General features: G+C 37.6%; 1 protein-coding gene across 2 annotated transcripts in view; it reads right to left on the minus strand.

Moving 5' to 3' along the window:
- Positions 1 to 295: 295 nt before the first annotated feature.
- Positions 296 to 13,119, minus strand: part of MGA (MAX dimerization protein MGA) — an 82,279-nt gene continuing 69,455 nt past the window's right edge. For both annotated transcript variants that reach the window (XM_044665115.1, XM_044665114.1), the window contains 7 exons: positions 11,509 to 11,636; positions 10,107 to 10,158; positions 8,768 to 8,974; positions 6,309 to 6,420; positions 5,820 to 6,050; positions 4,074 to 4,250; positions 296 to 1,666 (listed from right to left, as the gene is read on the minus strand). In XM_044665115.1, the coding sequence (XP_044521050.1) occupies positions 384 to 1,666; positions 4,074 to 4,250; positions 5,820 to 6,050; positions 6,309 to 6,420; positions 8,768 to 8,974; positions 10,107 to 10,158; positions 11,509 to 11,636 (2,190 nt within the window). In that variant the 3' untranslated portion in view covers positions 296 to 383. The remainder of the gene's footprint in view (positions 1,667 to 4,073; positions 4,251 to 5,819; positions 6,051 to 6,308; positions 6,421 to 8,767; positions 8,975 to 10,106; positions 10,159 to 11,508; positions 11,637 to 13,119) is intronic.

Below are 13,119 nucleotides of genomic sequence, written 5' to 3' on the forward strand. Positions count from 1 at the left end.
CATAGCAGCTCCTCAGCCTTAAGCAGCTTTTTCTCTGGGAAGAAGAAATCCAGGGCTAGTTTCTTTTCCCCCATGCTTGGAAAAATTCCTTGGTAAAAGGGGTTCCCTATGTCCAGTCAGGACAGATGACCATCCTCCCCCAGAGAATAATGGAACCCAGCACCAAAAGTGAGGTAACGATCTTTAGCATGATCAGAATTTCATAGCACTGATTCCAGGGCCAATACTTCCCACCACCTACCCCACCCTCAAATTAAAGGACCATAGTCCCATGACAAAAAAATAAGAAGATGCCTACAGAAGAGTGAGCAGGAGGCAGTTTTTTTCCCTTTACAGCCTTAACAGTCTTAGGCTTTTGCACTTCAATTCAAGACAAAACCTCCTCATTTGCCTGAAGAACTAGAGGAGGATCCAGAGTTACTCATTTTAGCCACCACAGGTGCTAATGTTGGCATCACTTTGTTTTCCTGTCCTTCTTGGTCATTATGGCCTGGTACTGTGGTTTTCAGCCCAACTGGCCCTCCTTTGGCAACTATAGGTGCCAAGCAAGGCATCACTTTGAGACTCTGTCCATCTACATCACTGGGGGGATTAGCTAATTTTAGTCCTAGTGGTGCCAATTTTGGCATGGGCCTCCATAAGGTATCTGTGCTGCTACTCTCTTGACCAGTCTTCATATGAAGAATGGGGGGTGAAGACATGTTTTCAGACTCAGCTGGGAGGCTGGAAGTCATTTTTCCTGTATCACTGGCCCTCCTTTGGGAAGGAAATGATTCTTTTATCTCTGGATCAATGACAATCTTAAGGACATCAGTTTCTGTAGGCTGCCTTTCACCCTCAGCAAGGTCATCATCCTCCAGGTGCAGGAGAAGGGGACTGATTGAACCACTGGCTTCCTGTACCTCAGGCAGCTCTTTCAAACTACTCCCAAGGGTGCCAAGCTGAAAAGTGGCTCGGTTGCCAGAGGCCAGTTTGCTAACAACAGCCCGCCGGGCATTTGCCAACCTAGGGAATTCTGTACCTATAGAGCTGGGGAGCTCAGTCATGCTGGAAGAGTCATCATTTAACTGCTGATTGAGGAAGGTAATCTCATTGAGCAATGAGGTTAGTGTCTCATCTGTGTCATCTTCCTCCTCCATGCTAGACAGAAGCTCAGTAGGGTCCAGTGTTGCTTCTTCAATGGCAGAAGCCACTTTTCTCAACTCTGTCTCTATATTTGAATCCTTAAGATCTTTCACCTGCAATTTACGAAATGGGATCTCCTTTAACTTCAACCTCTCACCTCCTAATTCAGTTTCTTTCCTCCTACATTGGTTCCCACTCACAATTCCTCCAGAAATTTTTCTGGAGAAGGTCTCTAGAGGTGCCTGCACACTAGAAACATTGACTATCTGTGGAAAACTAATATCTTTGTTTTCCACAAAATCCTGTGCTTGCCTTGGCACTGTTCTCCCATCTCCATGATTGTTTCCAGAAGAGATTCTTGTCAGGTCTTCAAAAGATGTATTCTCGTTTCTGATGGTTTCTTTTAGTGTCTGGTCAGGTGTCTTGGCAGGAGGAGCTTCATGAGGATGTTTGCTGGCATCCACATCTAAGCCAAGACCTCCATCTGTGGCCAATGAGGTTACATTAACAATCCTGGGCATCATAAACAAGTCATCACTTTCTGCAAAACCAAGAAAAGCAGAACTCATTATTAAGATCTATAGTGCTGTCCCCATTATCTTCTATCAAAAACACTGACTGAACATCCCAAATAGTTATATTCAAGACCCATTCAATCAACACTACCCGACATGTCCCTTGAAAACAATAGCATACCTTAAAATATTAGACCCTAGGCTAACAATAAAAAAATGTCAATTAAGCCCTGGCCTTAAGACAATCTTCTTACATCCCACTTTGATAAATTAAGTGTCCTAGTTCAAGGAAATGCCTTCCACATCCACCCTCTGGCTTGCTCCAAAGATCCGTTCTTTTATCCTATTATCTCAAAGTAGGTTCAGGGTTATTGTCATTATTAAAAGTTCTAGAGCTGCTATCTATCACTAGAAGACAGTAAGACTGAGACTAAGGAGATGGTGAATATGACTATCATTTGGAAAAAAACTGGTATATCCAAAGGCTATCCTTAATAAGCACCCTTTCTAGTCCCTATATTTGCCTGATGATCTACTTCATAGGTGTGAGAAGCCCTGATACCGGAAACCCATATTGTATAAATAAACAAAGCCCCGTGTAATTGTCATTTAATTTTCCGTACACAGTTTAGCATTTAAAACCCTACATGGCGAGGATGAAATCTGAAAAGGAAAACATGTACATGGTCATATGACCAGACCAAGGAACTTTGGAGTAATAAAAGTAAAGAAGAAAACCTCCCTCAGCTTTTTTCCCTCTCCCCATTATCTGTATTTCCCCAACTTTCCTACCCTCTTCCCAAAATGATCTACTATAGGCACACCCATTTACTGACATTTGAAAATCAGAATGTTAACTGGAATATAGGAGATAGTAATATATTCTAACAAGTCTCTTTTGGTAAATTAGCAGATATTTCAAATACTTTGTTGCTTCATTTACAAAATTCTCAGATTCCCCCCCCCCTTAAGTTAATCATTCAGGGAGGAAAAACTGTCCAAAAAATAACAAAAACTGATTCACTATTATGACTTGCTATTAATTCACAAAGTGTTACCTCTTGAAATACACACTCTCTCTCCCCCCATTCACCTTTGAATTAAGATGTTTCCTTTCCATTAGCTCTTGCTATTGAGAAATGAAAGTACAAGCCTTCTCACTCTCAGGAGATCCTCCCTGACAGAAATAATGTACACATCTATGTAAGAACCCATTCCTACACCTGTTCTGTCATTAATTCTCCTAGGTTTGAGGAGTAGCTTTCTCTGCCTTTTCTTTTAACTAATCTGTTTCAAATGTATTGAGCTTCTCCTACCTAAAATTATGTTCTGCTAGAAATCATTGAAGCATATTCTTTTCAAAGTAACTGAACTTACTTTTCAAAGAAATTGTACTCCAATAAATTCTCATCAAGAAAAATCTGTGTCTGTAAAATAATTACACATGCACACATATACCTAAATTCTGCATCTGTTAAACTATTTAAATATCTTTTTCTTCATCATGTATTGAATTTCTAAATGCTAACCTCTCTCTCCACTCATCTAAACAAGAGTTATAGACATACAGGTAGTGAGAAGGCCATCTGGAAGGCCTTTTCCTTACTACTTTGAGCCAATGGGAAAGTAACAACAATAATGCTTCAAAGATTCCTATGGTAATGATTTAAAAAGAGAGTCAAAACGAATACATTTTCTCCCTATCAATTAAAATGTTGCAAAAGTCAAAAGTGAGAAGAATCAAAGAAAACTATTGGGGAGAATGTAGAACAGGGATATGAGGTTCCTTCTGTCCAGCAGGGAGTACTAGGAGCTACTTTTTTGCCTTTAGACTTAACTTTCTCACCTTTGGACTACTAGATTCCAGATGTGGACACTTATACTTCTGTAATCAACAGTAGATGTGAAGCTAAAGCCCCACAAGCCTAAAAGAACAACCCAGTAAGTGGAAATGCCCAGCAGCCCCATGTCTATAACTTGCCATGAGGCAGAAAGCCAGTCAAGCACAATTCAATTTCATTCCAGTAACCTGATTTTATATTCAATCCCCAAACAGCAACCACTGTAATACCAGTCTACAACCGCTGAGAAAGTAAGCATTGGTTCATCACAGTGCTTTTCCCTTGTATCAAGAGAGATTCATTTTCTATTCTTATAGCCACCCAACTTCCACTTGGAAGCAACAGTATTTCACAACATGTTGCCTCTTTATCTCTAAGAAGATCAAAAGCAACCCCCCCAAAAAAGGCTTCTGGATAATTTTAACAGGCCAGATCAACAAAAATGCAAAGACAAAATCAAGCAAAACTACATCTAAATAGGATGTTGGAACAAATACTAGCAAGACTAAAAATCCATGTGCAAAAGTTTCTGCCACTGCAAGATGTCAGAGACAAATTTCTTCATAATGTAGGCAGGACAACATTGACATACCTTGCTGCACCACAGCACTGTTGGTAACTTGAGGCTTCAGTTCACTTTGTAATAGAGCAGGAGAAACAGTTACCATTGGTCCTGAGACTAAAGGTCCTTTTAAGGTGAGTACTTGCCCTTGTGGAGTCATCACGAGACTCGCAGTATTATGTATTGTGTGAGAAGGTGAGATCTTTTCTATAATGAAGATCAGACATCAGTTAGGATAGAAAGTCTTCAAATAAACCTTAGAGTCTAGTTTAAATTTCTAAAAGTGTTTTCTCTTTTAATAGGCAAACAAGGCTTAATTTTAATGTAGTTAAGGTAGGCACATTTAGGAATATCTATATTTTTTCTGAATCACAATGAAACCAAAAGTTAATTTTGGTTCTTTGTTTACCATTCCTCCACAGGGAGATATTTTTCCTACTAACAAACCTATCTTTGAAACTACTGATTCAAAGAAATGCTTTGACAACAATTTCAGCAAATAAATTAAAATTTTACCCAGTTATCCAAGATAATTAAAATGTCATAGTTAAATCTTTATGGAAATCAAGTATAATGTAGTATATTATCTTGCATTTATATGGGATTTGCTGTTTGCAAAGTACTTCACAAATACTTTCATTCTATCCTCATGACAACTCTGAGCTATTATTAATCTCATTTTATAGATGTATGAAACTCAATGAATGCCACACAACTCTTAAGTGTCTGAGGCCAGATTTCATTCCATGTCTTCCTTACAATTTTCTCTGCCTCACAGGTGTCTAAGTATAGCGGAAAGAGCATGAAAATGAGGTAGTAAATCTGGATGCTAGCACTGGACCTGCTACAAAATGGTTACTGACTTGGGGTTTTAAGTTTTCTAATTTTAAAACATGGAGGTCGGACTAGATTATTTCTGAAGTCCTATTCTGTTCTAAAAGTCTATGACCTGACAACTTGTGAAAGCTTGGGACTCTTTAGCACAGTTTCACCCTAACTATTACAATAACCTTCATTAATCATTAAAAAGCAATTTAATTATAGCATTAGAAAAGTTTTAGTTACTAACTTGGCTGATTGGTTTACTTCTTTCTAATTCACTTGCCTAATACTATCTTAGAGTGAAGAAGGTACAGAAATTTAAACTAATCCACTTTGCTCCCTATTAGTAGAAAAGGGGTAGCAAATAGAAGCTCTAAGTAAAAAACCATCTTCCTCCCTAAACCACAATAATAATTTTGGGCTACCATTTTATCTAGGCATCTATCTAGAGGTACTAGGAATCCAATCTACAGAGAAACTACTACTATTGAGAAACCAAGAACTGAATGTAGCCCAAATCTGAAATCGGCATTTTTAGCATCTCATTCTCATTATAAAAGGCTCTTTCAAATTAACAGATAATTGATGCTACAACCATAGACTGAGTTTTTTGTTTTGGCTTATGGCTTTTTGTTTTCAACCACTATGCCATCTTACTAGAAACCAAGGAACCAAAATACCCATTTAGATTTGCATAAAAGGTAGGGCTTTGTTATCACTTATGTAAGTCTCCTTTTAGAAATATGACTAGAATTGGGGGAAAAAATTATCCTGAGCAACATATAAGAGAAAGGGAATACTCAAAAATCTATTGTAAAACAAATTGGATACATGATATTGATTTTAGCAAATTTAATAGAAGGGTAAAATAAAAGCCAAGAGAAATTGTTAAGTTCAGGAAAATAGATTTCTTTATAGCTCTCTTGAAACGACCATGCATATGCTGCTTCCTACCTGTAGACTGTCCTCTTTTCCTGGCGAGTATCAATGGCTTCCCCCGTCTGCTGGTCATGACTACTTGCCCCAGCTCTACAGAGGTAGAAGCTCCTTCCTGCTGTTTGACTGCTCGAGGTGGCATACTAGGCTCATCCTGATCCATCTTCTTCTTTTTCTTTTGTGCTTCTAATGCTTGCTGTTTGGCATAAATGTATTCCAGCTTCTTCAGGACAACTTCTTCTGTCTTACCTATATGTTAAAAAGAACTTAAGCAACTTTCTCTCACTATTTATGGCCCAGATAAAAATGAGAAACATCAAGTGAAATCCATTTGCTTAGTCACATTAACAAGCACAGTTTTTGTAAGCCATCACTGGCTGTACCTCAAAAGAAACTTCCTCATGAGTTAAAGCCAGTACACATCTAGTCTCTTGCGGCAAATAAAACCTGCCAAGGTTTGCTTCTTCCTAGTTAATTTTCCTTTTCTTCCCCATCTACAAGTCTTACCTGAAAGAGAAGATACTTTGCGGATCAAATTATTCCGTTTTCGAGTTAAGAGGTTTTTCTGCCCTATCAACTTGTCCGCCTGGTCTGTTAGTCCTTGGATCTCTCCAAAGGCCTAGGAAAAAAAGTAATCATACAATGTCAATCAATTCATTTTCTTTGAAATAGTTTTCTATTAAAGTTTTATGGTGAGGACTGCCATCATAATCAATATAACAAAGTATTAAAAGTGAAATGAAAGAAGAAAACTTTTAAGATGCCATTTTAAAAATGCAGAAAGTATGGGAGTACAGTTGCCCCTCACTATATCGCAGTTCACTTATCATGGCTCCATTGTATCCTGGGTTTAAAAAAATACACACACACACACACACACACACACACACACACACACACACACATATATAATTCTGTATTGCGGAGTTTTTGCTATATCATGGGATTTGGCAGTGGGCGGGCTTGGGGTAAGAAACCCCCAGTTTACTGAATGAAAAACCCAACAGCAACTCCCCGCCCCCTACCCACAGCCCAACCAAGAGAGCAGCTGAACCTAGGCAAGGTGCTTTTGAACAACAAGACTGAGTAACAGAACCCAGGGACACAGGAGGGCTAAGAAAGGAGAACATCTTTCTGTCTAAACCTCCGGGATGAGGATGAGCTTGAGAGCAGGAAGGGAGTACCAGTGGACAGAACATGACTGGAGGACTGAGCCCTAGCTCCTGCAGTTCAATCCCCCCACCCCACCCCATCTTCAGGGTGGAAAAAGGGGAAACTAGGGCTCAGACATGCATTTGCCATGAGGAATGAGGCCTGTGGACACACAACCAGGCTGGGGCAAGAACAAAGGGTGGAGGGATCCTAACAGGGGCTTGCCCGATCTGGGAGGCTGCCCACAGAGGGAGAAGGAACAGGTGCTGGGCTGGGAGCCTTGGGGAGGCAGGACTAGGCCAGAATGTGGGCGGGCAGGAGTGTTGGGAGTAGAGAAGTTGGAGGGGGAAGGGCCTGGCATATAGGGGAGTCACACTAAACAAAGAGGAGCAGAAGTCAACGAGTTCTCAAAGACACATGCACAACATTAACAGGACAATTCCAAGAATACCAGGGATGCTGAACAGGGATCCTAGAAGCCAGGGACAGAGGGGCCCTTCCCTATAATGCCCAGCCGACTGCCCCATTCATGCTTGGAGGCCAGCCGGCTCTACCCCTTTGGCCTCAGGCCACCCATTCTGTCCCACCCCTCAGGAAAGCTGAGTTGACTTGAAACAGATAACATTCCTGGGATGGGGGCAATTGGAGAGTGGGGGAAGGACATGGAGGGAGAATTTTGAACTAACTCCTAACCAATAGCTGGGGACCCTTACCAGCTCTGTGTTCTGTATCCTGCATGTTGACTGGCTCAGTGACTGTAGCATTGGTCTGTTTGCTCTCCTGCTACTTTGCAGATTTTTCACCTATCATGGGGGTGTCTGGAATGTAACTCCCACAACAGGTGAGGGAACACTATATTTCGTTAATTTTTAAAACCATAGCTCTGTGTTGGTGAAGGCATGGCACACATGCCCTGGTATGTCCAAGGGGGCTGCTTCATTCCCCCTCTCCATGGAACCTGAGGAAAATTTTCACATGCCCCACCCCTCTGTCCAGCAGTCCAATACAAGCACTTCTTCCCTTTGCTGTCTGGGGTAACACAGAAGGCTCATAGGCAGCTTGAAGGTGCAATTTGAGCATATGATTTCTAAAAGGTTCACCAATGCTGTTATAAGATGGCTGAATACTTTATACTACCAATGCACTCGCTCATTATTATTTCCAAAGCACATCACTATCTGGTCAATATTATACTGACAAGGAGCTATTCCTGTGGGATATTCATTTGGCCGTGATTGATAATACACAACTGTAAAACCATTTAATGCCTAAATGTGTTTTTAAAAATTAAAATGGTTTCATAATTAGTACTTTAAATAGTTTACCAAACCACTATTTGAATACTAAAAGGTTTTTATCATTTGCTTAATATCTTTTTTTAAAAACCATCACAATTCTGAAGATGTTCTAAAGTAGTACTTATTCAACTACTAAACTAAATCTAGACAAAATATTTTCACTATAATGTTCTACTATTTTCATGTAAGCTATGCTAGATCACCTCTGATCGAAATCTAATGATTTACGCTTTTAAGATCATTGCCTAAGTAGGATATGCTTTGTTTTCCCCCTCTTCCTTATCACTTGAATAAAATGCTCTCGTCACTTAGAAATTCATTTAATACAACAAATGACAATTTCCCAAACATGAAAATATCATGCTTTAGTGACTAGATTGTCAACAGTCTACCCTCTTAATGTGAAATACATCCATCAAGGTTACCAACAATTATGTATAGTCAACATTCCTCCTCTTAAGATCTCTGGAAATACTTCTACTCAAACCATATATACCAACTGAATAGAAAACTTACTCTTGTGAGAATGAGGCTTTTGGAGACCTTAGAAGAATGAAGCAATCCCAATGTTATCTTCAGTTTCTCAAAGAGATCCCGCATTTCACCACGCCGACGTCGCTCATTAGCAGTGTGAGTTCGGCGGTAATAAGCAAAAGCTTCTGCTTCTTTTTGTAGTTTTTCATTCCAGAATTCAGGCTTCAGTTTTACAGGAATTTGAGAGTCCTGTTCAAATTGGGGAGGCCAAGTCAACTAAACTGAACCAACTCATCCTGTTATTCTGACCTAACTGTAAAACCAAAACTATTCTATAGAACTGTCAATTTTTAAGACTACTTTAAAATTTTGGCAAATTTACTCATCAAAAGGTGCAAAGACAAAAATGGATAGTGATTTTATAATTTGAAATTCTATTGTAACATCAACTGATTTAATTAGAGATATGAAAAGAAAAGATATCAATAAATCAAAAGAAATTTAGGCCTAATTTATGAACAGGTTATGTAAAGGTAATGCAGGATAAGTAGTTACTTCTTTGGCAACATATAATGTAGTGTTGAATTATTTATAATGTTGTACTTTACAGAAACTACAAGATCTGATACTGTCTTATTAATAGCCAGGTAGAACAGATTACTATATTACTGTGGTTTTAAGATGCATAACTTTAGGAGAATGGCAATTGGCAGTGATAGGTGAGAAATGGTTAATGTAGAATATCTTTCCTTATGGAGAAGGGAGAAGGCATGTCTTTTTATTATCCATGAGGATCTATGACATTTATATTAATGTTCTTGCCCAGTAGAATCCAGGCAAGAATATTTTAAAAATTTTAATATCTACCTGAAAAAAAAAAACAATTAAAAATGCTAAGTTGAGAGATGTGGAAGACTACATAGAAAACAAAAGAAACAGGTCTTTATTTCTGAGAAAGTGATTCTCAACTTATTAACTTATTATTAAGAAATTTTGATAGGAGACTTTTCATGACAATGAATATTAACCCCTTTAGAATGTAAGCTCCTAGAGAGCCCCAGTTTGTCTTTTGAATCTTTTCATATGCCTCAGCATAGTAAAAGTTTAATAAATGTTTATGATATTTAAATTCCAGACAAATGAAAGAGATGTCAAATAATATTTTAAAAGTATAAGCTGATCACAGCCAAAATGTTACTACTGTTCCCATTTGTTAAGTTATATTTGTGTGCATATACAACCAGTAATTTTAGTATTTATTTAAATAGAAATAAATAATAATTACCAATGAGAGCTTAGATACAATTAGTATTAGGAGGGAGAAAGAAGAGAGAGGGGGATAGAATGAGAAGGGATGGGAAATATCTATATTTAGACAGACCTTTCGACTCTTTTCAGGTGCTCTCTCTTCCAGAAGAACATGGCTATGGCCCCTGAAAAGGGAGACAAAGTCATTTCCCAATACCCTATGATTGGAATTTTATCATACAACAGCAAGTCTTAATTAAAATATCAGTTCTCTTAACTTTTACCTAATGATTACCTTTCATATACAAGTATGAAAATGCTTGACAATGCCTTGAAATCAAATCAAATTGCATGTATTTACAAGATACTTGAATTCTAGACACTCTTAAGGCATTTAAACACATTTGGAGATAAAAGAAACTATTACCCCCTATAAGCTCCCAGCACTATTGAGTGCTCTCTCCTCAACTTTGCTTGTATCATACTCACTGGTATAAATATTGTATCCCTCCCTACCCACAACAGAATGTAAGATCCTCGGAGAAGAGATTCTTATTTATGTCTTTGAACAACTAAAACTGCGGATCTGAGTTCAAATATTCCCTCTGGTACACACTAGCTATATAACCCTGAATAAGTCATCTAACCCCTCAGACAATATTCTTGGCCCACAAGTGGCAGAGAAGGCACTAGCCTGCACTGGTAGAGAGAGTATCCTCATCCTAGAGTGTCCTATAATCAGGGAAATCCTAGTTTCAGTCTCTCTACCTATGAAGTGAATAAATATTTATTCTAAATAACCTCCTCCTCCAGGTGAAGATGGAAATAGGGTGGGAAGAAATCATGTGCTTAACCCTTAAGATAGCCAAAAAGACAGTTTTCATTATATTTGCCTGAAAACGACATGCCTTTTGAAAGACAAATTTTTGCATAAGACACTCTGCTTGATGCCTAATTATCTATTAAGTTTAATTTGATGTTTTCCTGCTTTTGCTTTTTCTCATGCCCCAATTTGCAGTTTTCCTCAATTTTTCTTCCAATAATTATAGCTACTGACCAACTATTTCTATTTTTCCATTTTGTAGTTATGAGGTCTAAAATGTTCTCTATTTCAAAGTTTAATGTGCAATTCATTAACCTATTTTATCAGTTTTATATAAACCTAAATAAGATTGATAAACATGATTAATATTACCTCCCTCTCCAGGGAAGATAAATGTCCAGGGAGATTATTATTATTTTTCAATTTTTTTTTCTGATGAGTCCAGATGATTTCCATTTAATTTGCTCAAAATCAATTCCCCTTAATGCCAAAATGTTATTAAGATAAATAGCTTAGAATGACAAGCAAAAAAATAAGCAAATTGATAATTTAAAGAGAACTGAGTAGTGTACCTCTTGGTTAACTTATGTTCTTCTGTTATCTAGCTAACAAAGCTAAGAAGCTAAAAAGGAACCAGGACAAGTTACTCAAAGTTTCTAAGCATGACATTAAATTTAAAAATCGGAAGAACAAATTAATGAGAAAAACTTACGGTTGCTTAGGAGAACGTATGTGAGCAGCTGTGGCTTTTAAGCGAGCAATATTAATTTTTTCTGAATATTCCTCAACAGTCTCAATGTCTATTTGCTCCTCTTCTTCAGTATAATCCATAGAGTTATTCTGAAATAAGCAATTTAAAAGTAAGCTATATGCTTACTTTTTTAACAGAGCAAACCCAGAGCTTTCATCTTATTTTTCCCATCAAGAAATCTTAAGCTTGATTCCATTGCCAGTGTGTGGTCCTCATTGGAGAGGCAGTGCAATATAGCAGGGAGTCAAATCCTAGTTCAAATCCTATCTCTGATGATTTTGATGAGTATCACTTAGGCAAATCACTTAACTGCCCTGGTCTTCAGTTTTTTTCATCTATAAGATGATTAGTAGACAAGATGGCTGAAAATTCAATCTATAGGAGAGACTTAGTAGTTATGTCACATCAGGACACACATCTTGAAACTGAAAAAAATCTGGCTCAAAGGAGATGGACTAACTTTGATAGTATACTTCCATATACCCACTAATTTTTATGAATCTTAAAAACTTAAAGCTGAAGCTTTCTCAACATATCTAAAAGGATCAGCATAAAAAAATCTGGCCCATTTTTCAGTCTTATACTTTGCTTTTGAAAAAGTTCAGATTCTAAAACAAGTAAAGCCTTTATTCAAGCAAACTATGTAACACTGTATTTAAAATGGCATAAGATACAGCCATTTTAACTTCAGCAAAACATCAGTACAGGGTGTAGTGAGATAAGAAATTAACCTTTTGACAGAAAATCAAGTCGGGATCCTGGTCTACTACTATCTAACTGTGATTCAAGTCATTTAACCTCTCTTTCTTCAAACCTGTTCCTCCATTTAAAAATTGGGAAAAATTATTTTATTTCCTACCTCATATTTATGAGGCTCAAAATGAGATAATTTGAAAATGCTTTGCTAACAGAAAATTTTATAAAACAAGACATTATTATCATTTCCTAGCTTTTAAAATAGTTATTTTCCACACCAAAAAAATAAGGAAGATTTACCTAAAACTTCTCTATAGAGGGTCAGGCATGAATATAACTCAAATTAAACCCTATCTCCTATCTATAAATTGTTGAGATTTATTCAATACTATCACCCTCCCCCACTGAACTTGCTACCATTAATGGCTGAAACAGAGGCTAGATTCTTCCCTCCACTGTTCCTTTAATGCTCTTAAAAATCATACTTCACATCGATTACCTTGAATATAGAGGAACTCAACCAAGAAGTCAACATTTGGAAGTCTAGAGATGTGTTAGATAAATACCATGTAAAATTTACACTAAAAGGTTTCTATTTACGAAATGGATGCCTTCTGCTGGGCAAGCTAACTGATATACCTTTTGGAAATGGATTTAAATAAAGGAAGATATAAAAACCAACCCACATTCTCCCAACACTAAAGGGTCAGCTCCAAAATGTTTTGAGTATCAGATATAAACACATGCGAAAAATTTAGTGCATGCAAAAGCATCATTTTCTTTTTTTCTTTTTTTGGCCATGCTAGCTATAATAGCAAGTGTGTTCCTATACAGCGTTACTAGCTACATCTAGCTGGTTTCAAAAGTTGGATTGTT

This window comes from Gracilinanus agilis, chromosome 2 (assembly GCF_016433145.1).
Source record: "Gracilinanus agilis isolate LMUSP501 chromosome 2, AgileGrace, whole genome shotgun sequence".
Taxonomy (NCBI): domain Eukaryota; kingdom Metazoa; phylum Chordata; class Mammalia; order Didelphimorphia; family Didelphidae; genus Gracilinanus; species Gracilinanus agilis.